General features: G+C 41.7%; 1 protein-coding gene across 1 annotated transcript in view; it reads left to right on the forward strand.

The window, feature by feature from the left end:
* The window catches only part of ENOX1 (ecto-NOX disulfide-thiol exchanger 1), a 251,289-nt gene that overhangs the window by 82,590 nt on the left and 142,008 nt on the right, over positions 1–26,691 (forward strand). Inside the window, 5 exon segments of the mRNA XM_017871019.1 lie at positions 7,221–7,394; positions 8,595–8,801; positions 12,497–12,730; positions 23,318–23,497; positions 23,500–23,529. Coding sequence (XP_017726508.1) covers positions 7,221–7,394; positions 8,595–8,801; positions 12,497–12,730; positions 23,318–23,497; positions 23,500–23,529 — 825 coding nt within the window.

The raw sequence follows: 26,691 nt of genomic DNA on the forward strand, positions 1-26,691 counted from the left end.
CAGCTGTGAGTGTGTTTCAGCAGATCCAGGAAACATGGAGCAGTTTGCTCTGAGTGTGTAAACCGCTCTGCCCTTGAATTCCTGGCCCATAGTGTGAGTGAATTTTACAGAAACTTTGATGAGCTCTTACCTCCTGCTCACTCAAAACACGCTTGCTTTTCAAGTGCATGCTCCATGCACAGATTGCTGGAAAGAGCTGATGGAGTTCTTTGAGCAGTCAGTTTTTCTCCGTGCCAGCTTTGGTCAGGAGTTTTGAAATTCTCTTTGCTTCATGTCATGTCATATTTTCAAACATGAGCACAAATCTCCTCACCCAAGTCAACAATACTTAGAATAGCTGTTGACGGCTGCATTCCTCAGTTCTGCCAGCATTGCATCCTGGTCAAAGGAGATAGAGGGTTTTATTGATGGAATGAGGTCTTTGTTTATAAAGTGTGCACAGCAGGGCACCAGGAACTCACTCTGGATATACGTCTTGGGTTCAAATGGAAAACATACCTCACTGCCTTTGAAACTCTTTGGAAAGATTGTAAAAGCATTTTCAATTTCACTTTCTTAAAGATCCAGCTTGTAGGTATTCACTCATCTTATAAAGTATTCTGTTATGTTAACATAATCTGTGTGGTTAATTTGTTCTTAACAAATATGTAGCCATCTTCAGAGTCTGTTTATTTCACAAAGGGAAAACCTAACAGCTATTCTGCTTCCAGGGCACTGGTTTTGAACATTTCTCCTAAGAGAACATTTAGAAATATCTTTGTATTTATGATCCCAATAAGTGTATTTTGGGGATAGCTTTTTACATGCCCATTGCATATACAGATGTCATCTCTTTCAAGAACGTGGTCAGCTGTCACCCCCTCTAGTATTCCTTCCCTGACACTTCCCCGGCACCCACCCGACCCCCGACCCTCAACCCCATTTGTTTTCTAGGTAGGGCTGCTGTATCAAAGTACCACAAACTGGGTGGCTTAAAATAACAGAAATGTATTGTCTTGCAGTTCTGGGGGCCAAAAGTCTAAAATTAAGCTGTTGACAGGGCCTCGTTCTCGCTGAAGGATCCAGGGAAGAATCTGTTTCATGTCTTTCTCTTAGCTTCTGGTGTTTGCCAGCTATGCTGGGGGATCTTTGACTTGCAAGTCCATCTCTCCAGTCATCACATTGCATTCTCCCTGTGTGTCTGTGTCTTTTCTCCTTGTCTTTTAAGGACAGCAGTCATATTAGATCATGCCTACCCTAATCCAGTATGACCTCATGCTATCTTGATTGCATCTGCAAACACAGTATTTCTGAATGAAGTCACACTCATAGGTATGGGGGATTAGGACATTAACATATCTTTTGGGGGGACATAAGTCAACCCTTACAAACCCTATCCCAGACTGGTTTAGATGTCCCCTTTTCAGTGTTTTCATAGCACCTTTTATTTAAATGTCTCAAAATAGGTGTCATTACTGTATTGGTATTTTCTGCTAAGTTGTTTCAGTCACTAGATTTCCACATCTGTGAAGGAAGGACATTGCAATGTCTTTGAATACAGAGTACCTAGCAAAACATGCAACAGCTAGTAGACACTCATATGTTTGTCAAATGAAAGACTTTTTAATCATCATTATGATTGTGTGTCTTCTATGTTAACATATTTCTATAGGGTTATGTAAATATTCTATATATTAATACTCATGTTTGTCAAGTGACTTTTTAATCATCATTATGATTGTGTGTCTTCTATGTTAATAACATATTTCTATAAGGTTATGTAAATATTCTATATATTATTATTTATTAATGCTGTATGTAATTGCTACCATTTATTGAGTATTTACCATGTGCTGGACATTATGCTAAACACTTTGGTTTTGTTTTATTAATCCCGTTTAATCCTCAAAAGAACATTAAAAACTAAATATTATTCTGTTTTACAGATATTATAAATGAGGCTTAGAAAGATTAGTTAAATTTCCCAAAGTCATACAGCCAGTGCAGACTTGGAGTCTCCACACTTTGATATACTGCCTTCACCCAGATGTTCTTCTTGGATGACCATGAAGACCAGTATGTCTATCTAGTATTCATGTTCTCCTTCCCCTGGTGAAGACACTGAAGCCCAGAGAGGTTAAAAAGCCAGTCAGCCGGCCAGGCGCAGTGGCTCGTGCCTGTAATCCCAGCACTTTGGGAGGCTGAGGCGGGCGGATCACGAGGTCAGGAGATCGAGACCATCCTGGCTAACACGGTGAAACCCCGTCTGTACTAAAAATACAAAAAAAATTAGCCGGGCGTGGTGGCGGGCGCCTGTAGTCCCAGCTACTCAGGCGGCTGAAGCCACTGCACTCCAGCCTGGGTGACAGTGTGAGACTCGTCTCAAAAAAAAAAAAAAAAAAAAAAAGGCTGGTCAGCCTTAAGTCATCCAGATGTGCCAGATCCCTTGACTTTAAGATCACCTTTTTTAAAATGTTCACTTTTCCTCTGCTGTTCACAAAACAGTTTTTTTAAGAATGCTTGAAAAAAGGAAAACACGGAATGAAAAAGAGCATTACTTTAATAGTTCACAAATTTAACGATATTATAGAACAACAAGACTTGTCAATTGCAATAGGAGACTATTCTGAAAAAGTTTCTCCATTGGAAACTGGTAAACAGAATGTCCTCATGTATCACATGGCTTCTCTGCAGAGTGATGATAGGTCAGTAATTTTAACCTAGTAATTCTGAAAAAAGAAGCAGCACAATTGCATGTTTGTTAGAGCCCTTCCAGCCTGTCTCTGTGCTCTGCACAAGTCCTGGGATCTGGCCCCACACATTCACCCTGTCCCTGGACTTGAGGGTCCATCTGGTGTCAGGCAGGAGGAAGGGGGCTCTGGAGCCCTGCATTCTAAGACTCAGCCTCCAATCAGGCTTTATGCTGGTCAGGCTGTGACCTGCGCTGCGTGTCTGATAACTGAGGGGTCTATCTCCTTCCCCCAAACCCCAGGCTTCTATTCTGATGTCTGGATCCTGTCTTGCTTCTCCTGCCTGAATCCTGGCTTAGGTAACCTGCCAGTTGGCCTAGTATTTCTCAACTTGTGACCCCATGATGTTGTTGCAAACTTTATTTCCCCTGGGCAGGGTCTGAACCCTGGACCAGGGGGTACAGGCCCTGTGACCTGTAGACAGAGTCCTCTGGGCAGCTGCCCTGCCTGGACCTGTGTTTTATCTGCTGCTAATAATCTCTGTGTTCAGCCACTTTGTCAGGACACCCTCAGCCCAGGACTACACCTGTAATGCAACCATTGAGCCTGTTTACCGCCTCTTTCTCATTATTTTCTTAAAACACGATGTTCTTCCTTCCAGGCCAGACTTGTTTCTGGTACTGACAACTTCTCCGTGCCCCTTCTCCCTGCCCACATTTAACCTAGTTAGTATGCCCAGCCTTGCCTGGCAAGAGGCCTCAACTGCCTTTCTTTCAAATGAAATCTAGTTCTCGTCTCAAATATGAGACTCTTAACTGAGGCATTGACTAGAAAGGGCAGAAAAAGGAACAAGCCATGGCTAGCGGGCAACAGACAAAGAGAGAAGGAGCGAGGAAGGACGGCCCAGGCCCCGGGGCCCTGGCCTGGCAGGGTGCATTTCTGACTCTGAGTTCCAGGGAGAGCAAAGTTGAAACTCACTAGCTTCAACAGCAGGGTCCCTCTGATCTGATCTAATTCCTGCCGTCTCTCCAGACATTGTGGCTACACTGCCAGATGCACACCATGAAAGAGCCATGAAAAATTGTTTGGAATTCCCCAGGCCTACCAGGCTCTCTCCCAGCAATTCCCTTCCTGGACTCTCTCTGTGTCCTCTGAGCCTCAGCTCATGTGTTCCGACTCTTTTGCTGAGTTTGGTTCCCATCGTTTATCCTCTCCTCAGACTCAAGTGGGGAACTTTACTACTGTTACCTCTGTAACTCCAGATCCTGGCAGTCGTATGTGCACAGGAAATGCTGAATGAATGCTTTAATTCAAATGAATGAGTGCTTTAATTGATTCAACTGCCATGCCTCTAAAATCCTAAACACAAAGCCCCAACCTGCCTTCTGAAAAATGCTCATCCAATTGATAAAACACTGGCCTGTGAATCAGTAAACAGGATTTTTTTGTTTTGTTTTCATCTCGTCCAATTGGGAACAGACAACCAAAAAGAAACCTTTGCCGAGCCTTGGCTGTGGCCACTCTCTGCTTGGAGCGGGCAACACAGAGAGGAGCCAGGCAGCGCCACGGTCGGCGATGAATAACCCTTCCTTCCTCTCGTTTCAGTACAGTGTCGATAATAAAGTTCTACTGTATGTGTAATTGGATTCTTTCTTACTGTGATTTAAGCAGTCCTCCTCTTTGTGCTGAGTAGAATTACAACTCATTATCTCTGAAGTTCACAGGGGCAGCTTTTCCTACCAGGGCATGGAACTCACTCTCGGGGTTGCACTGCCTTCTCACCTTTGTCTTCCTGTGTCTATGTCTTCCTCGATTTTCAGTTTATGCATTTGCTTTAATGAGCGAGTACATCATATGCTCCTGTGCTGTTTGAGAAAACAATTTCCATCTGTACATATATTGTTAAAAAGTAATGGGTTCTTTTTTTTTCTCTTAAAGTCTAATCCTTCCTTACTTTCTCCTCTCAAATACTGAATCTCCAATCCTTTGAGGTCCAACATGATTTACGTGTTAATTCCTTTCTAAGCTCTTTTGAAGCTACTGCACTTGCCATGCAGATTTCATTAAACCTCATAGTCTCCTCATACTGATGTCTCAGAAAAAGCAAAGTAACTCTTGCTGTATATTAAAATATTTTGTACAAGAGTGGTATCGTCTGTCCCCATTTCTGGACATATACTTATTTACTTAGCCTTCAGAAAGAAAACCGAAGTCTGTTAACAACTAAAGAGAATGCAAGCACTGGGTTTCTCTCCTCGTTTGCGGGAAACATCTGCTGATTATAATTCACAGGGCTCTCATTTCAGGGTTTGCAGTCCTGAGTGGTTTCAGCCTTAAATCATCCTGTGTTGGCAAATAATAGCAAGGGCCAGGCCAGGAAAGAAACAGATGAAGCCTATGTACGGAATGAGATTAAATAAAAGCACAAGCATGCCAATATTCCCATTGCCAGTATTTCTTTTTCTAATATATTCACCTTGGAGGCCAATATGTTATTTTAATGATGATGATGTTGAAAACCATTCTGTTCTGGAACTTCTTTGGAATTGATCAGCAGGACCCATCTTGATTTTTTTGAGAGTAAAGTACATTTTAAGAAGTAGTGGCATGTATTAGATGAATAATCAGGTTGGGTCGTTTTAGATGGAAACTTTGAAATCGTCACACTTAATACACGTTTAAATACTGAGACAAAGACCTGGGCCCTCATTCTGACTCTGCCGTCTGTTTGATTTGGAATGTTAGAAGTTTTACTTAAGCACTTTAAGCCTTACTTTCTTTTCTGTAAAATGGAAATCATATTGTGAAACTTTCTGATGATTGGCAGAATAAACAGAGGCATCTCTGTCACTTACAAAACTTTATGTCTTTTGTGTGTCAGTTTGTTCTGCACAACATCAGCATGGAATCCTGAATTCTTGGAATCCTAGCACTCCGAGAGATAATCCAGTCAAACAGTCCCATATTGCAGATGAAGAAACTGAGAGCCATAATTGTAGAGGAAGTACCTAGAATGTCAGGGTGACTACTTTGAAAGAAAATGCTTATTTGTCATTTATATTTAGGGTTCTTTTTTTAAAAAAAAGAAAAAAAAACCTTTTATTGAAGTCACGCTGGTACACTATGAAATTAAATGGAGTTTTAAATAAATGGGACAGTAGTCCTCTTGGGGTTATAGATCAGAATCACACTGTTTATTCTGTTCAGCCCGGAGGAGGAATGGAAATGTCCAAAGTAGCTGGCGGAATCTGTAAACCTTTTCACAGAAAGGAAACGCTTTTGCTAGACCTTCTGTATCCTCTGGAGCTTCTTAGTAAACAAAGGGTGTGGTTATCCTTACATCTGCTTCTGGGCTCCTCCAGCCTTTCAGCACAGGTAAGCAAAGAGTGAGACCATGTAGAGGCCTAAGGCACAGGCTGTACAGGAGAACTGTACAAGGGGCTGTAGGGGTGGCGGGGGGATGGGCAGGAAGGAAGAATGAAAATGATGTAAGATGAGGAGGGAGAAGATAAGAGAGTATAAGACAAGAAGGAAGTTTCATCCTTGCAGAGTAGAGGAGGGCACCATGATCTGTCCTGGCCTGTCTACCTGGGAACATTTTCACGCCACCCGTGAGACTGTTTTCTGCCAACAGGGAAACCCTCCTGAATGGGATCCCCTTGTGGCTACTCAGTACGGTGTTTTCATAGTCCCTGCTGTTAGAAAGGTCTTACTTATTAGTGTCTGTATGTCACCTTTGAAATCACTTGCTTCATTATCACACTAAAAAAAAAAAAAAAAACAGTGTTTTGCTGGAAAACCCATTTGTTTTGCACACTTTCGATTTCTATTTTCAAGTTTGTGTGTGTGCGTTTTAATACAGGGCCTAAAGATTTCAAAAGGGTGGGTCAATTATTTGTTGACTAAATTATAGGAAGAAAGTGCAATTATCCAATAGAATCCAGAAATGTATATAGCTAATTTTATGCCTGCATGTATCTAACCCAGCCATAGGAATTGTAATCACTCTTTGTTTTGCTTTTTTTTTAATTTCGGGGGAAATAGGTTAGGTGGGACCTGAATACATCATTATAAAGTATGCACATATAAATTGAACTTTCCTAAATCTAGGTCACTTGGGTAAGAAGGCTCTTTTGATGAAACTACGTTGACAATTAGATTCACAGGGCACTTCAATGTTAAATGATATTCTTCCTATATTCTGGGTCATAAGGTGGTATAAACAATACACCAATGTTAAGAAATAGAAAATTGCATTCACAGTAATAGTGAAGCTTCACGGTGCATGCTTTTACACTTCAATATGCTGTGTTCTTTCTGTTGTATTAATATTTTAAGTAATGTAGTTTCCTTTGTGTTTTTCTATGTTCATCTTTTCCTTTTTTTCTCTTTACCCTTCTGGCATAGCTTTCTATAATATTACATCTTATGCCAGGAGAAATTCCTGAAAAATAGAAAGTATAAAGTCAAATCATCTTTGCAGGAAAATGGCAAAACAACAACAAAATGGATTTAGTCTCCTGTCAAAATGTTATCTTGTATACTTTACAGACTCAATCTGTGTCCCAGGCTTTGATCCAAGCCTCAACATGATGACTGGAATCACCCCCATTAACCCAATGATCCCAGGCCTTGGACTGGTACCTCCCCCACCACCAACAGAAGTGGCTGTTGTCAAAGAAATCATCCACTGCAAAAGCTGCACTCTTTTTCCTCAAAATCCAAGTGAGTAACGCCTATGAGAACTATTTGCTCATTTTAAATTGTTTTCTTTTTAAATTTTAAAATGGCATTGAAGTCATTTTCAGATGTGACTCACGTAAATGCACAGAGTGGGGATCCGTTCTACAGAAGGCCTTTTGTCTCTCGATTAGAATAAATATACAGGGATGTGGCCACGTGTCTGTCCAGAAGCTGAATCCCCACTATCAAGCCAGTACATGGGATTTGGGGATGTGTATCTGGCGGTAAGACTTTTTGCATGCAGTGAAGCCTAGTGTTTGCTGGAGAACACAGTGTGAAATATGTGAGCACTTCTATCCATCTTCACAAATGTGGGAGAAAAACTCTGAAATGTGTTTTGCTAGATGGAAAATTGAATTAATTTGACAGTTAGCAATTTGGGGGCTGAGGAGAGGGGAGCCTGCATCTCAGAGCTTCTGGACCAAATTGCATTTGCTTGAAGGAAACATACATTTGATGAAGTAAATGGGCCAGAATTGCATTTTTTAATTTTGCCTCAGATACTAAGTTTATGGGCTAAAAAAGCTAGGACTTTTTTTTTTTTGTCCATATTAATCAGTGTTGCCTTTTTTAAGTGGACTTTTCAGGAGACTGCTTTAGTAATCTACATATAAACTAGGTAAAATGTTGCAAGAGTGTACATTTTATCTTTTCATACAGCCTCCCCAAAATTTAATAGTTTGCGCATTTAAATGTGAATAATAACAAAGTGTTTTTTTCAGGCCCGGTGTTGCACAGCCAAGTAAGTATTGTGCGTGCTTTGGTAGGTTATGCTTCCTGTATTCTGCTTTGCCGCTCCTTTATCTGGAAACAAGACAAAGCAGATAACACGCTGAGGTTCCTCATCATGTTGTCATTTCATCACGTTTTGTACTTTGGGAAGTTTTTTCTGGGCTTCTGTAGTATAAAGGAGAAATGAAATTACGCAAACATTTGCTTTACCTTTGTTCATGGACAAGCATATAGCCACTCTGTGTAGCAATAAACACAGAAAGTAAAGGTTGGGAGTGGGAGGGGAGAGGAACTTAGAAACAAGACAGCCTGGGATAAATGTAAGTTGGCACAGAAATTTATCGTCACTCAGTCTGGAGAAAGCTCCTCTGCAAGCTTTAGTTTTGCCGGGAGAACCAGAGAGAGCAAATAAATGAAAGACAAAACTTTCTGTTTTGTTGTGATTATTAGATCTTCCGCCTCCTTCCACAAGAGAACGACCTCCTGGGTGTAAGACTGTGTTTGTTGGAGGATTACCGGAAAATGCTACTGAGGAAATTATTCAAGAAGTCTTTGAGCAGTGCGGTGATATTACAGCAATTCGGAAAAGCAAGAAGAATTTTTGTCACATTCGCTTTGCAGAGGAATTCATGGTTGATAAAGCCATTTACCTTTCTGGTACTTTGCATTACATAAGGAGTTTTCTAGGCATTTTGTTATGTTTTGTGATGTTAATATGAGCTTATTCCCTTTGGCCTTAATGCAAAATAAAGTCTTCATAGTTTGGGGCTGGAAAAGGAGGAATTCTGCCTTCTTCCTTGGCTGCCAGAAGCTCTGTGCTAAGTCTGTGAAGGTACCTCACTGCAGGAGCAATTTCCCACCATCCAGTCTTTAGGAATTCCATCGAGTTTCTAATTAATGTTCTCAAGTGCTTATTAGATGAGAAGCAATATTATGAGTACTAAGGACCATTATTCTTACTGGATGTAATCCTCTGGGAGAGTAAAGTACTCTCTCAGAATAATTTCAGGTTTTTGGAAGTGGATTCACTTTCTGGACACCAGGGTACCAAAGCAAGGTCAGTTCCCTGCAGGAAAGTAGCTTAGGGGCCCTAGGAGAAGGCACAGTATCATTGCCTCGTTGGTGGTTCATTAAGCCTTGTCCTTTGGTGCCAATTTTTATAGGCGATTTTTACAGATACTGAGATTAGGCCTAGTGCTGCCTTCCCATCTGTGGGTGTTGGGCCAAGTGGATGGAGTCTGTCCACAAGGCCTTGCCAAATCTAAGAATTAGGGGCTGGTTTTGGAAGGACGCATTCTTAGACTGAACTCACTGCCCTTCCCTCACACTCCCCACCTCCATTTTTCAGTCGTCCCTCTGCATTTCACCTCCCTATTCCTGAGGCAAAGCTGATAAGGGAAGATGGGAAAACAATAGGGGTAGGGGGTGGTGTTGGGGATACCTATCTGAACATTCCTGCCAGGTTTCACTTAATTTCTGCAGTCCGCCTCTATTGCCACGAAATTCTGTGTAAACCTCAGAAGCCTTGAGGTTATTCCAGCAGTGCAGAGACTCTCCTGAGGTAGATAGTGATATGGAGAACTTTAAAACCCCTTATTTCAGTGAAACCTTACAAAGTAGAAAATAAAAACTAAAAGCAATTCAAAATGGAGAAGGAAGACAAAGCGTAGAATGAAGACATTTCATAACACACAATCCACTGTTAGACAATGGGGTTTCTGGTGAGTTCATGGCACTGAGTTTCATGGTCTAGAGCCTGCCTCTGTTTTCTCATCTGCAAAATAAAGATAGTAATAGTATGACCTCGTAGGACTGTGAGGAAGAATAAATCAAATAATGATAGTAAGTGCTTAGCAGGGCACCTGCAACATAGAAACCATTCAGGAAATGGTTGTTTTTAACACAAATATCCTGATCATGATAAAGAAGGACTGATTTTTCTATCTCAAGTACCCTGTCCTGGGGGACCTGGGTTCTAATCACAGCTGTACCAATAAAACTGCAGTCATCCCTCAGTACACTCAGAGGACTGGTCCCAGGAACCCCCGCTCCTGCCCCATGTATATAATCCTGCGGAACCCTCATGTATATGAAAAGTCAGCCCTCCATATATGTGGGTTTCACATCCCTCAAATACAATATTTTGGATACACATTTGGTTGGAAAAAATCCACCTATAAGAGGACCTGCACAGATTAAACCCATGTTCACAGGTCGACTGTATTCTTTACCCTACTTGATTAAATGAGAAGGTTAGAGTAAATCAAAGGCCCGTTTCAACTCTAATACCACACAATGTTCACACCCAATCAGAAGCCTCATAAGACACTGACAAAGATGAACAGTCCCAAATTTAGGCATATGAAAGGTGCTCCTTGATTGATTATACCTTGATCCTATGATTTTCCAGCCTGGGCGCTGGTCCTGCTTCCCTCAGCAAGCCCTGATTGCTCCTTGGTCTGCCCCATTACTGTAAGAGGAGAACACAGCTAAGCCTCACCTCCAGCCTCCCTACCTGGGTGCAGAAGAGCCTCCTAACTCTGCCTCCCTGCCCTTGAGAGGCTGCAGCATCAGTCCTAGGAAGATCTGCAAGGCCAATTAACTGGAAAGGCAGGAAGGAAGTCAGGCGGCCCCTCCTGTGTGTGGGCTCCAGCAAGCCCAAGCCCAGCTGGAAGGCCTGTCTAATTTTAGGACCACATTCACATTTGAAGGCCTAGCTAATTTTAGACTCGGCCTCATCAGGGTCTCTTTTAAGTCCTTAATGATGATGTTTCTGTGAAAGTGAGGGTGTTTCTGGAGCAAGAAATGTTTGAAAACGGATTCTCTGGACAATGAGCAGGGGAAAGGTGCTTGGCCAGTTGGGATAGCTGGCCAGTTGAAACAGTCTTGCCTGCTCAACTGTTATGCCTGTATCCCTGTGGCCTGTTGACTTGTTGAGTTCCCGTGGCCCACAACCAAGATACATTTTGCTTTTGCAATTAATTCTGCACATCTGTGATAGGATGTTTTTGGTTTTGATTGGTATTGCTATGTCTTCCCATTTTTAGATAACACTTGAAAATCTAGCACTGAGAAGGGTTCCGTGGCATTGCAGAAACCAGATGTGAGGTCAATATCTTACTTGTAACTTTCAAAGGTGTGAAGTGGCCTCCTGGGGAGGAGCCAGCCTCTACAGAGATTTTCAGCTGAGTTTTATCCCCAAATGCTAAAATAATCCATTGAAATCTACCATGAGATCTTGAACATCAGCACAGTGCAGCCTAGCATTTTACAGCTGTATCTCATTTGCAAAGCCCCCACACTGGAAAAGTGCTTATGTTGTTCTCTCCTCTGGCAGCCCCCAGCAGCCGTGGTCCTGCTGGGACCTGGATTTATGTTCTGAAAATCTGAGTAACCCAAACTGAAGAGCAACCTCAAAGTCAATTCTTCTTCATTTGAAGTTAGGCCAGCTGACTGGTTTCAGTTCTGTTAGTGTTGATTTCTCAGATCAACTTTCTGCTCATAATCTTTATATAAGTTGGGTAGCTCACAGTGAATCCCCCAAAGATTTCCAGGCCCATTTTTTTCTTTGTCTAGCTCTGGGCTCTTGCACCAGGCTCCTGTGGCCTTAAAATATTACATGAACAATTTGTGTGGTGATGCATACCAGATGAGGTGCTGCAGGGCTGTGAGGAAGGCAGCGGTGAGGCCTCTTGATTGCAGGTAAAATATTCTCCCGCGTGCCCCAGAGGATAAGTGGAAATAAAACAGCGTTGCAAAATTGCCTTGGTAATTGTGGCTGTGGCAGCTGCTGAGAGAGAATTGAGCAGCAGCATTTTCTGGGGAATGTAGCAATAGCCTGTGAGTGAGGTGTTCTGGAATTCACTTTGTAGATCTTTTTAAATATCATAGATGCTCTTTATTTACTCATATTTCACCTATACAATAGAATTATAGTAAACTGAAAATATAATAAAACCAAGAACATAAAAAAATAGAGAAAAAAAAATGTTTCATGCCAAATTTGTTTCTGAGCTTCCTAGAAGCCAGGGAGAAGAAGGAATGATCATGATAAGACCCTAGTTCTTGAGATCATCTTCTCTTGGGGATACTGGTTTGGAAGATGGGTAAGCAGCCCTCGGAGACAACTCTCCAAGGTGCGCTTATCCCCAAACCTGTAATAGGCCTAACTTTACAAAGCTTCAAGATTGCTGGGGAAGAGGATAATTGTTTCCCGCCTCCTATGGGAAATGTATCCCTAGTGACAGCAAAGAAATAAGTGAGCATTTGCCTAAGTGTGCCTTGAAGGTCAGGACCAAAAACATGTGGCCATTGTGACATTATGGTGTGACCGGAGTTTCCATTGGTTTCAGGTTACAGGATGCGATTAGGGTCTAGCACCGACAAAAAGGATTCAGGCCGCCTTCATGTGGACTTTGCCCAGGCCAGGGATGACTTCTATGAGTGGGAATGCAAGCAGAGGATGCGTGCGCGGGAGGAGCGGCACCGGCGCAAGCTGGAGGAGGACCGGCTCCGGCCCCCATCCCCGCCCGCCATAATGCACTACTCAGAGCACGAAGCCGCTCTGCTAGCTGAAAAGCTGAAAGGTATGGGCCACCCACGCTGGCTTTTCTTCCTGCACAGGGATCCCCAGACACAGAACCCCTGTGCGTTTCTCCTGCCTCTTCGCCATTTCCCTTCAGCACAATGTCTGCTATGCCTTAAGACGGCTGGAAGAGTCCGGTGTAAGCACAGACTCTTTACAGAGCTGGGGTGGGGTAGCTGGGAGGTCCCTGGAAGCTGCAGACACCTGGGCTTCATCTTGTGCCTGGGACAGAACCCTGCCCCTTTCCAGAATGCTCACCGATGTTCTCCATTAAAGTGGATATGTAGTCACTCAACAAAACTCACTAAATGAGGGGACAGAAAGGTCCCCAAAGCAGGCTATTCTGACCCAGTGTTGAATGAGCCAGGCAAGTATTTGTGCCATTGGTGGGGCGTTCTTAGTGTTCCTGCAGCCCTGTAGAGCGTGCATGTTTACCAGACTCCGAAAGCCTTCGTCAGGCAAAATTGCAGACATGGTGCTGGGGTCCATCGAGGATAGAAAAGAAACACAGCATGGGATCCCTGTCTTCAGAGATGCAGTTGAGGGGACACATGCAACATTTACAGGACGACGAGCAAGAGAAGAGAGTATGTTTTATTTCTTCTAATGTTTTCTGAGGCCCTCCCTGGTGTCTCACGCTGTGGGAAATAAAGACATAGGAAGGCTCTAGTACCTGCCCCCGCGAACTACAGTGATGCCAGATTTTGAAGTTAGGATGACGTGTGAATTCAGTTCTATTACTGACCAAAGTTGTGTGAGCTGAGCAAATATATGGGCATTTTACAGGAAAATGATGGTCAGACCCTCCTCAGGTCATTGAGTGCTGTCAGGATTTGATGAGAGAACGTAAGTCACAGTTGCCGGCCACATGTGGGTGTCTACAGATCAACAATTAACTGTAATACCAAGTCAGTGGCATGATTGTCAACCAACGTATATGCAACATGCTTTGGGCATTCAGGGGCCAGTGCAAATAATGTTGATGAAAGTGTCAAGAAAGTCTTTATGCAGGAGGCATAATTTGAAATTTGCAGAATAAACTAGATTTTTTTTCCCCCCAGGAAGAAAAGAGGCATAAAGGCATTCTAGTTAGAGGCTGGAAACCTAAGAATAAAATCCCACAGAAGCAGAAAGGAATTCAGCATAGAAGCTGCCTTTCTAGAGCGAGGTAAAGCTGGAATGGCAGTCTGGGCCAGATGGCAGAGCCCCGAAGGCTATTGCTGGAATTTGGTTTTATTCCGTAAACAGTGGAGAAGCCATAACAGATTTCTGACAAGAAGAGGGATGTGATTGGTCCTTCAAGTGTTTTAGAACATAACTGGTGTATTGCTGGCAGTGTATAAAGTGGATTGGATGTTTTCACTAAGAAAAATGTATGAAAAGCTGCCTAACACCTATTTTAAGAAGATAGGAAGTTGACATTCTACACTTTAAAAAAAAAAAAAAGGTGGCGGCGGGGGCGCTGTGCTTCCAATCTTCCATCCAGGGCTTGAGAATCCTTAATCAACTGCAGTTGCCACTGAAATACCCGCACTGTAACCAAGGAATGCTTCTTGCTGAGGCTCTTGTGGTGTGTTCTGCTGCTTTGAGAAGCCATGTCTTACCGATGTGAATACATAGGCCATAGCTGTCCCTTTAATAAAGGGCATATGCAGTGCAGATACAGACATCATTTCACTTTTCCCTCCAGCCTAGAAACCACAAGGAGTGGCCAAAATGAGATATAGCAGCAATGTTCTCAACAAGGAGTGTTCACTGGAACAATAATTTTTCTTTAATATCCAATGTATTGTGGTAGCAGATTATGATCTACAGACTAACTGTATTCAGTTTGTCCACACTGAGAAGTGACAAAAACTAGCACCTTGATCTGTGACCTCCTGGAGGAATTTCATAAAAGTGTATCATCTAGTTATGTTGTTTTTAAGAACCCAGTACGGAAGTGTCTCCGCACGTATGAAGTATGTGGCATTTGCCTCTCCTTTTAGAGGATAACAGATTGGGATGTCAATTTGGTAAAGTAATTTGCAAGCCTTGCCATTTCAAAAGTATATATTTATATAGATGAGTATAATTTGCAGAATTCAGAAGCTGTACCTTTGCCAAGTACTGTGTGATCCCTTGAGGAAAGAACAGATTGGAAATCTTAATAGATGGCTGTTACAGTAGAATGAACTAGCTGGGGACACATCTTAGGCAAGAGTCAGGTAATATCAAGCTTGACAATTTCAACCCAAGCATAGAGTTTGGAATATAAACAGCATTTAATTGCTTAGGAAATTGACTGCCTTAGAGAGGAAATCCACTCCATGCTCCTTATATTGTTGCAAAGCCAGACAGGAGGAGCTGAGGACACTGTTTCCCTGAAGATGATTTCATTGATGTGGGGACATAAAATACAGTCAAGACCTAAGGTAAAGAAATCTGTGTCAGAGAGGAAATGGAAATGCAATCTGAAAATACCTAATTGGATTTGATTTTTTTCCTCCCCTGAGAAATCTTACTATCTTAGATTTATTACAGATACTTTTCTTCTATTTTCTATCATACTTGTTTATTCTTACAATTTTCTCTTTGAAAATCAGCTTTATTTAGCAAAATCTGTACAAACCAAGTCTTTCTTATGACCCACAATGCCCTCTCCATGTCCTGTCCAATGTGAAAACTGTGCACATAGTAGGTGCTCAGTAAAATAATTCTTCTCTCTCTTCTTCTGCTATTTGGATCTATAAGCACATTGAATTTCTGGCCAGTGGTTCTACTGGGCATGACCAGATGTACATGGAAATGATGTGATGTGTGCTCAGCCATCCTTCCAATCACTCTAGAAGTATTCGTTAATCAGTATTTTACCATATGCCTGGCACTGTCCTAGCCAGTGGTGGAAAGGACAACAGTGAACAAGCCCCTGCCTCAAAGAGTTTAGGTGTCTTGAGTGACGGAGGCAATAACAAATCACCTTGCGTTTGCCACTTATAATAGTGCACTATTATAATAAATATACTAATCCCGCTGTTATATGTGGGAAGTGCAAAGTGCTGTTGCAGGGAAGAGAGCCAGCCCAGATGGGCAGTGCCGGAGTGAGAGAGGGAGGATCTTCCGGGACCAGGTTATCCCATTCACTGGCTACTTGACCTTCTGAAACCAGAGGTAACACTGTTGTGTTTATGTAGTGTCTAAGACATGGAGTCACCCAGTGCGTGTTACATTAATACAAATTCTAAAAAAGAAAATTAGTAGGCATCCTGCTGGTTAAATAGACATCATTGTGAGACAGTTCAACTTAATGAAGACCGACTGGGAAGTAACTGCTCAGAAACCCAAAGTTTATAGCATGGCTTTGAGAAAGTGAGATGGAGCTCAATAACACCATAATTACACTTTATTGGAAACAGTGGCACCAGGCAGATGAGATAATGAATTTCAGTGTGTCTAACACAGACCATCCACCCCTGGAGGAACCCTGTGTTTGGACTGTGGAAGGAAGAGATTGATTAGACAGTGAGGAAGGATTATATTCTAATTCTCTGGGATTTCTCTTGGCAAGAGCATTTAAAAGTTTTTGTATACTTTTTACCCCCTTAGAAAGCTTCACATAATCTTTCATTTTGTGATGAAATGAAGAGTTTCTCTCTGAATCAGGTGAAGTCCTGACAAAGCCTTGCAAGCAGGGCCTTTGGGATTCCCTAATGTGTCAACAAGAATACCATCCTCCTGGGATCAACATTTATAATTTCCAGAGAACTGGACTCTGATTTGCATATAGAATGGCCCCATGTCAGCCTGCCAGACAGAGGAAGGGGCAGATGTGGTACCAGCATTTTGCTGAGATGGTTGTCAATATTTATGGTTCCATGAAAGTAAAAATCAATAATGTTATGAGCCAAGTAGATGTCCCATTAGCTAAAAGCCAGGCTTCCTTCATAGGGCAACGGAAATATGAAACATAGGAGCCTGTTTGCAAATTATTTCCTTATGTGTTATTGACCTTCATAGAGGTAAGATAGGCCATTTTATTTAGAAACATTTTGCTTGACCCTGAAGCAGGAATAATCGGTGCATTTTCATATTGCCACCTTAATTTTCTCATTTTTACAGCTACTAACTAGTTAAGAAGATTGCATGTGTGTTTTGGGGGTAGAAGGGAACATTACCTGTTTGTTTAGCCTTTTATGCTGTCTGTGATCTGGTTAGTTGATGCAGGGTTAATTGAGCAGCCAGGAAAAGAAGACTTGTTTAGGGACATGTACAGAAATTTGGGGATTGTGATAGCAGCAATGCTTTGACCATACTGAAATTCCAAATCTGCTTAGATGACTATGTGACTGTATACTGTGAGCAATTTCCAGCTATCTTTGGAGCCAGAAATCAGTGATAACTACAGACACACCTTTACTTGTGTGTGTATGTGTGTACACATGTGTGTGTCCCTCCATTTCTTTGGAAAGAAAAGCATTTTAGATTGTCTTCCTTGTTTTCCCACGTTCTGTTCAAACATAAAATCCCTGTCTCCTCATTGTTCCTTTATAGACCCAGGTGTAAATAAGGAAACTATAGTCCACCTAAGTTTCATATTCAGTGCTCCCAGCTGGGCTCTTATCCCATCTATTGTTCGAAATTCAGGGCTGCCTCTTCCTGTGCACACAAAGTGGGAGGAAAAAACCACTTAACGGCCAGGTGTGGTGGCTCACACCTGTAATCCCAGCCCTTTGGGAGGCCCAAGTGGGTGGATCACCTGAGGTTGGGAGTTCGAGACTAGCCTGACCAACATGGAGAAACCCCATCTCTTCTAAAAATACAAAATTAGCCAGGTGTGGTGGTGCTTGCCCGTAATCCCAGCTACTCAGGAGGCTGAGGCAGAAGAATCACTTGAACCCTGGAGTTGGAGGTTGCAGTGAGCCGAGATCGCGCCATTGCACTCCAGCCTGGGCAACAAGAGCAAAATTCCATCTCAAAAACAAAAACAAAAAACACTTCCAATTTGGTTCCTTTTCCCCATCATTATCTATGTATCAGTTTAATTAAAATTCACCAGGTACCCACCACTTTGTGCCATGCCCTGGACTTTCAGATGTGACTGTAGCATGGGCCCTGTCTTTTGTTAAAGGATACTGTGGCAGTGAAATCATGACTGTCTTACAAATATAAAATGAACATGTGCCAATGATTTTATTTAACTCAAGAATTAATGAGGAGACCAAGAAAATGTTAAAACTGTTTCAAAGGAGAATTCACTTTATAAAGATTTACGCTTTCTACTGAACAAAAATTAATTTGCATTGTTACAGAGAGGAATTATTTGTATTGTAATCAGTTTGCCACAATTTATGTTCTACTCCTACAAAGTTGTAAAATAGCCTAGTCAGAGATTAGCCAAAGAAAGTTTCCTCCTGTAGAATTAGGTAATTCATGCCCAGCATTCCATAGTAAGGTTCTGTAGTAGTCTCTATGCCCATTTCCAAGTCTTGAACACTTTTTTTTTTCCTGAATAGAAGTGACAGCTATTTAATTGGTCATAGGGACAGGGATAGAGACTCACAAAGCTCTTAAGAATCACATCTATTCCTTTTGAAAGTCTCTGCTATCTCAGCTGCTGCTTTCCACTTCAGGTTTTCATTATCTCTTAACTTTGGTCAGCTTCTAACCAGTTTACCTGGCCTTCACTGAGTCCTTAATTCAGTGCTTCTCAAACCTCCATGTGCATAGAAATCACCTGGAGTAAAATGCAGATTCCAATTCTGGAGGTGTGAGAAAGGCTGAGTCTGCATTTTTAACAAGCTCGCAAAGGCTGCTTCTGCCTCTGGTCTTTGAATAGCAAGGAGTTCTCCCGTATGCAGTTTTGTAATGCCTACTGTGTGCCAAGTACTCAGTAAACATGGAGGAGAGGGAAGGAGGTTAACAAAGTCTGAAATAACCAGAAATGAAATGAGATGGGCGTAGATTCCAGTGGTGACATCTGATAGTATCACTCTAATATTATTTACTCCTCACAAAGTGAAAGGGCAATTACCTTCCCAAAATTAAAAAGGCTTTCAAAACATTTTGAGTTATTTGATAAACCGTTTAGTGCCTCACTGCAGAGGGCCTTGCTTCTGTGGGATTCTCTGACATCACTCTTAACTTTCATTGCCAGTGATAATGACTTCTGGAGCCTGAAGTATATAACAGGATCATTCAGCTTAATTGTCATGAGAACATCTATCTCTGGTAGATAATGGCATATGTGAAAATACTCTTTGACATGAAATTTAAATATTTATTATCAACTATGATGTTTCCTAACTTTTAACCATTGCATTTGTATCTTTCCAGCATTAATTGCTACGAATCTTTTGGGAATACAGTCGTCTCCCCTTATCCTTGGGGGATATATTCCAAGATCCCTAGTGGATGCCTGAAACCATGAATAGTACTGAACACTATATATACTATGCACAAGCTTCTTTTTACTTCTTCACAATTTCATAGATAAATTGTTCTTACCCTAGATTTTAGCAACCTCAGCATACAATTTTTTGCTTTCTTTATTGTGAAGAACTTTTACCTTTTCACTTAAAGGAAGCACTTTGTGGCCTTTCTTTGACATTTCCAAATTGCCAGCATCACTATTCTTGCATTTTGGGGCCATTATTAAGCCAAATAAGGGTTACTTGAACACAAACACTGCTGTACCATTACAGTGGATCTGGCAACCCAGGTGGCTACTGAGTGATTCACAGGGAGGTAGTGTAGACAATGTGGATGGACAGTCAACCCTGGAAAAGGGATGATTCAAATCCCGGCCAGGTCAGAGGGAGACAGCGTGACATTTCATCATGCCATTCAGAACAGTGTGCAATTTAAAATGGATGAATTGCTTATTTCTGCAATTTTCCGTTTATTATTTTCGGTCTGCAGTTGACCACAGTTAACTGAGACCTACAGTAACTGAAACCCCAGACGGTAAAACTGTGGATAAGGAGGAACTACTGTAGAGTGCAATGACATATAAAATACAAAGGGAAAAACTCAGAGTAACCAGAGGACTGAAATACGTTTTGGAAATTTTATTCTCATATTAGCCCCTCAAAACTGGAGACAGATCTGTAAACCAACAATTACTATACAGAGTGACTAATGCTTTAATAGCAGGATATGTGGGGTATTGTGGAAACATAGCAAAGAGACACCGAATGCATCCTAGGGTTGCAGAATCTTCAGGGAAGAATAAGAGCTGCCTGGGGGACCAGGAGTGTGAGAGACCCAAGGATAAGTGCACAGCATGAGCAAACGCAGGGAGGCATGCCGTGCTGTTTAACGAAGAGGGCTCTGGCAAAGGAAGCAGGATGGACGGATGGAAAGGAAAAAAGCAAGACTCGTGAATGAACCTGTCTATTAACTCGGGTGCATTAACGTTGTGAGGATCCTGATTAGAAAACGGTGGGCAATTTCTAATGAGCAAATGATTTATATTCCCTCCATGATATACCAATGTTTCCCAGTTCTTACTGTGGAAGAAGCACATCTGCATATTCTAGCTTCTAAACTGTATCCACGTTCAGAGTCATGCCTGAGCATGTTCACAGAAAGTATTTGGAATTTTTATAAGTGCGTCTTTGATGTGATTTTTATGAGCAGTGTTAATTTCTTTCCACATGAATAGCTTTAATAATGCTGCAATCCAAATCCTGTTTAAATTAGTTTATATTGTTTTCTGCCTTCTCAGTGATCTTTCCACTGAATACAAAATTGAATTTACAGTTGAGTATTGAAAATGACCGCTCCCAATATCCTCCTGTAGCCATCCAGAGGGAGTTACTGGCTTAGTCTTAATTAATATAAATTAAAGTCACTTCTTACATGGCAACAAATATTGACTGGAGTTATCAAGCATGCCCTAACTAATGTTTTTTTAATTTAATTTGAATGTCAGTACATCAATCATATATCGGCCTGTCAGTTTCAGAAAGTTCACAAATGAAGATGAAATTGGGAGTCTATGAAACTATATTCCTCTTTTAGGCTAATGGAATTCTGCCTCCTAGTACTTGTTAACATGTTGGAAAATCTCTTGGCTACTTACTTTTGAAAGCGTGTATTTTCAGTGGCTTAATTCTAAGAATATTGTTTCCTCTTTCTGAAACTATAATCTGCTGGTGAATGTATTGTGCTCTAGGTCTAGGTGTGACAAGCAATAAAATGTGGCTTTCAGACCATTTGAGCAAACTTATGTTTTTAAAATTGAAGTGTTTTTTTCCTGATAGTGAAGTTAGTCTATGAACTAAGCCACCATGAGCAAGAGAAGGAAAACTACCTGTATATGAGAAAAGAGGAGAACAGCATTACACTCTGTCCCTATAAAGCTCATAACAAAAATGTTAAGGATTTTTCTTTCTCTGTGTTATGTAGACACGAAACTCATAGCAAAGGGGAAAAAATAGTACATGAAATCAGTGTTCTCTTTTTCTGTTGTTATCTTTTCAAAGAAAAAAAAAAAGATTTCTTCTAAGCATTAAGTTTATTTCCGCTGTCTTTGCTGAGGTCCATTCTCCTAACATATATTGGTGGGAAGAGAGGTAGAGAGTGTGGAGGGAGGCAAAATTTATTCTGCCAGTAACGGTGGCAGCGGGCCTCTCACAAACATAATGCTAAATTATGGGCCTCTCCATGGACTGAATGTAATGTTAAGTTGTGTGATGGATTTTATCTTATACAAGCCGCTTCAGTCCATGAAATGAGATAAGAAACCATTGCAGCTGGAGTTCACTGAGGGTTGAAGTTAGACTGAAATTCCAGAGTTAACAAAATGGTATAAGCGGCTACAATACTCAGTAAGTGTGTTCTGTGCCTGTGGGTTTAGATTTTCAAGGCAACTTGAGTCTGTCATTCACAGCGTGTTTTGTGAGCACTCCCAGGCCAGTTATCTCCTCTGGTTAAAGTGTGATGGCAGGGGGGCAGGTTTGCTCAGAAAAAAAGCTTTGATCCCCAAATCTAGAAGGCCGCTGTGCAGCAGGAGAGGGCTTAGAATGGTGGCTGAGCATGGGCACATCCCTAAAAGCTGCTTTCTTCCCTGGGGAAGGCAGAGCTCAACCGCAGGACCTTGAATTAGGCTCAGCCCTACCTTCTTTCAGGACATGCACCTCCTGGGCAAGCAGCAGCCATACTAAGGAAGCTGTACTGGTCTGGGAGGAGGTCTTTGGGAGAAAAGACACTAAAGATGTTTGTAAAGCACCCTATAAATTTACAAAGCATTCAATGGTGGGAAGGTTTCATATGATGTGTAAAATACTAATAAGAACTCAATGATTGATTTTAAAATCTGCTGAGTGAAATGAAATCTTTTGCTCAAGTATGAATCTCCCCCTGTCTATTCATGTGGACTGTATGTATGTTTATATGCAAACAATACATAAGGATGTCTCCGATGCCCCTCCGGTAGAGGGGACAGTGCCTGGCACACAGTAGGCCCTCAGTATTTTTTAAACGAATGAGTAAGAATCTGAATCCTTCAATCTAATTTTGCTCCTGAGTTTTAGAATTCAGAGTCTACCTAGTTTACTTGTAAAAATGTAGGATATTTTTCCCTAAAGCACATTTTCTAGGGATTGCAGAATACAAATGAAAGGATTCTCCCCTCAGGTTTGCCTGGAAAGTAGGCAGTGAGCCTTCAGCAATAGTCAGATCAATTAATGTTATAACAGCTGACATACAACTTCCAGTTCTAATTAACTTAATCACCCACAAACTTCCTTTTTCTCCACCTCCAAGCCACGCAACACAGGTTTGTTCCAGTAACCATTCCCAAGTAGGCAAATCTGTTTTCTTTGAAATAGAATTTATCACTTATTTTCAGGTGGAACTGCATTTCCCACTTCCTGTCCCCCACCCCCACACCACACACATACATCTCAAACCGGGTTCAAATGGGCTTTCCATAGCAATCCAAAGCAAACACTGAACACCTCAGGACACATGTTCTCTTTTGTGGAAAACTAGGAAATATTCTGTTTTTCAGCCTAATTAAATATATGGTATTAGCCCTAAAATGGAATTAGTTTTGAACTATAGTAGAACAAGAATTGGCTTATTCCTACTACCTGCCTTAGGGATAGTACCATACATTACAACCAGTTTTAAAGTAATCCAATCTTTCTTCCACATTTTAACACTAACTCAGCTGATTCTATAAATCAGAAAACTGGTAATACTGTATAATATTTTTGTTAAAGGAACAAAGAAATGAAGTAGAGACCAAGTAGGTTAGTAACAGTTTTTCAAGTCCATCTTAAGAAAGAGAAAACAAGGTTTGGTGGAAGAATTAGGCTGTACCTTATTTCTAAGAATGCCCAGAACAAATCTCCTATAGCTGAGCTCATGGAGTTGGCAGATGAGAGTGTGAACCTCCTGAGTGGTTCTATGGTGCCCTGAAGTTAGATGAGAAAAGAGAAATTAAGTGATTATGTGGCAGTCAGTCTCAGGAAAGCTAATTTGTTGAGTTCTGAAAACACATCCACCAGGTTGGACTATGCTCTGTCTTTTGAGAGGAATAAGAATAAAGTGTATTTTCTCATCTTGGCATGATTTGTACTTGGTGGTTTTCCATTTCCAGATGATAGCAAGTTTTCAGAGGCGATCACAGTGCTGCTTTCCTGGATTGAACGAGGGGAAGTGAATCGGCGTTCTGCAAACCAGTTCTATTCCATGGTGCAGTCAGCCAACAGCCACGTCCGCCGGCTAATGAATGAAAAAGCCACACATGAGCAGGAGATGGAGGAAGCCAAGGAAAATTTCAAAATGCCTTAACTGGGATTCTCACTCAATGTAAGTAAAATGTTGGGGCCATCTCTTTTGTTGTGATTTTGCCTTTTCTTTTGATTAATTTTATTTTTTCATTTGGGGTAAGTAGTTCAATAATCTCCCATTTTTACTCCACATTGAATGGCAAACCTCATAACCTATTTCATGTTCTGTGGCACCTTGGAGGAACACGGACCCTGCCCTGAGAGTTTACTTCTCAAGGTGAGCAACGTTTCTGTAGCTTTTCCTCAGAACAGCAAGCCTGGCCACCAGGGCAGGGCAGCTAGATGCATCTGTGCCTGCTGGACCCACCACAGTTCATATCATAGCTGCAGGGCCGCCGCCCTTCACCCGCAGGCTGTCCACACAGCCCCCTGTGTCCTCCTAGTGCTGACAGCAGAAAGCAAACTTGAACACGTTCTCCTTGGGCTCTGTGTAGGAAAAGGGTACTATCAGAAAAACTCCTCAGGATCTTTTATTTGGGTGAGCTGTGGCTGTCAAAATGGGCAACTCAAGAGCAGGGATTTTTTTTGTCCTTTCTTCATTTGGAAAGCAAATTGCCTTAACTACTTAATGCCAGTGATTTTTTTTTTTTATGTCCAGAGTCTAAATGATGAAGGGGTGTAAATGGGGCTTTCTCTTAGAACAATAGTCAGGGTAACTACCCAGGGCTCTATTCAAAAAAAGGGCGTATATTTTTTTTATGGGCACTCTATCTGTGTCTGTAGTTAATGTCACAGCGGCATCATGCATCACAGCTGCCGATGTTCTCTTGCTTGGTAAAAGCCACTGAATGACACTGTAACAATGCCACGCTCCATTCCATACCAGGTGCAGGGCGATAGTGACATGTGGGATGTATATTTCCATTCTGAAGATAAGTACTATTTTCTGTGATGTAGTGTGCCAAAATGCCTATCACCTCTTTCATCAGTGCAAACACAAGGAATAATGTATCTGTCAGGATGGGATGGAAGACAGGGCAAAACCGAGATCTTAAATGGAAAAGTATCTTATATGACTTTATCAAAAGACAGGATTTACAGCAGCGTAGCGTATCGTATAACAAATTCCCAAATGTAAATTCTGGTAAGTGATCTAATATCCAGTATAAGACCAATCGGTCTTTAAAGAAAAGGAATAGGAAAAATAAGACTGCTGTGTCCTTATGCAGATTGATACCAGACCACATTACCTAGATTCACCAGGCTTGAGGAATGACCCTTTCTTTAACAGTGTATGTCTAGAAACTTTAAGGTTATTAGGGATAGAATAAAGAAAAGCAACATTAACAGCAGTTTTTAAAGGAGGGAAGGAAAGAATGGATCAGTGGATGGAGGGAAGGTAAGAGTGAACTGGTAGTGGAGAAAAATAAGAGAGAGCACAGTAAAACAATTCTAATAATACAATTTCTTCAGAGTTATAGTAAGAAGTCATGTGCCTGAACAGTGAAATGGTTACTGTATGTTTACCTTTTGCTTACTGGCATCAATTTTAAATAAGTTCTAATTCCCATGCAGTTTAGAGTCCCAACAGGCAAGGAAGACTCAACCCTTGACTCTAACAATAAAGATAAGAGGGCAGCCATGAATAGGCGAGCGAGAACTTCGTTTTCTTTGGCAGTAACTATTGAAAGAGGCACCTATTACAATGAGGCCCCTATGATGTGGCTGAAAGAACACGAAATGTCTACCTGTCATTATATAGGTGTAAGTTGGCCCATATTTGAAGCAACTGAGAGGTGGACAGAAAAGTGTAGCATGTGGGACTACAAATACTTTTTGGTATAACAACCAAATTGGAAAGTGATGTGGAGATTTACAGCAATAATTGGCTTCTGAATGCTGGACATTGTGTTGAGCATCCAGCTTCAAGCAGTACTGAAGACCCCAGCCACATTCCTGGAGGCTACACTTTGGATGCCCAAGCAGGGAGTAGGTGAGCAGAACAGGCACTCTCCCTGGGCAGGCTGGCTCATCACTCCCTGAGAAGGAGTGAATGAAGGGGTGGAACAGGGCCAGCAAGATCCTATCTCCTGGAAACCACAGGAGTAGAGACTGCCTCTTAGGCACCTCAACTTTGAAATATCAAAAATGAAATCCTTGCTTCTGATCTTCAAACGTGCCCCTCTTTTGGTTTTTCCTTCCCATTCTCATAAGTTCTCAAGCCAAAGTCTTGTACTTTTTATAATTGCCATCTCCCACCACCACAACCGACATCTAGGTCATCAAGAAGTCCTGTTGTTTCTTCCTTCAAAAATATACCCCAATTCGGCCCACCCTTCTTCATTGTAACCACCACCACCCAAGTCAGGCTTTGGTTACCTGATGTGTCAGTTAGACATGGCATCCACGTGTGAGGAACAGAAAATTCTGCCAGACGGTATCTGAGACAATAGAAGATTTTTCTCTTTGGACACAGTAAAATCCAGATGTGGGGTTTGTTGGCACTGGTCCAGTGGTTCAAGGCTGCCAGGGCTGAGGTCTCTCTGGTGCTATTCGCTTTACCTGGATAGTTGTCTATGATGGTTGCTGCTGCTTCACTTGCCATCACATCTTCTTTTTCCAGGCTGAAATCACGTAAGAAAAGAGGAAGAAAGACACATGAAGGAGTTACGTCATTATAGCAAGAAAGCAAAACTTGCCCAAAAATCCATTCCCAGCTAACTTCCACGTAGGTCTCATTAGGCAGAATTATTATACCTGGCCATGCCTAACTACAAAGAATGTGAGAAATACAATTTTTACTGGGCCTGCTGCTCTCCAGAGTAAAATTGGAGTTCTCATAATAAGGCAGGAGTGGATAATGGCTACTAGGAAGAATTTTGCAGTTTTTGTCATACAGAGTGCCTCCCTTTCTACTTCTACTCTAGTTTGATTTATTTTCACATTCCATCTGATACAAATCAGATCATGTCTTCCCCACTAAACCCTTTGAGTAGCTCCCCATTGCATTTAGAGAATATTCACTGTCCCTAGCCGACAGAGCTCTCTGTGCCCACCTCTTTACCTTCAGTTATCCTCAGACTCACCATGCATCATCTCCATTGGCCTCTCTCCCCCTCAGCCCATCAAAACCACCTTCCACCATTCGGTCTTTACACATTCTGTTCCCTCTGCCTGGGGTGCCCTTTCCCATACTCTGTGTGCTTGACGTCTTCTTATCCTGTAGGTCTTGGATGAGGAG

The sequence above is a fragment of the Rhinopithecus bieti genome, unplaced genomic scaffold (genome assembly GCF_001698545.2).
Source record: "Rhinopithecus bieti isolate Rb0 unplaced genomic scaffold, ASM169854v2 scaffold_5273, whole genome shotgun sequence".
NCBI lineage: Eukaryota > Metazoa > Chordata > Mammalia > Primates > Cercopithecidae > Rhinopithecus > Rhinopithecus bieti.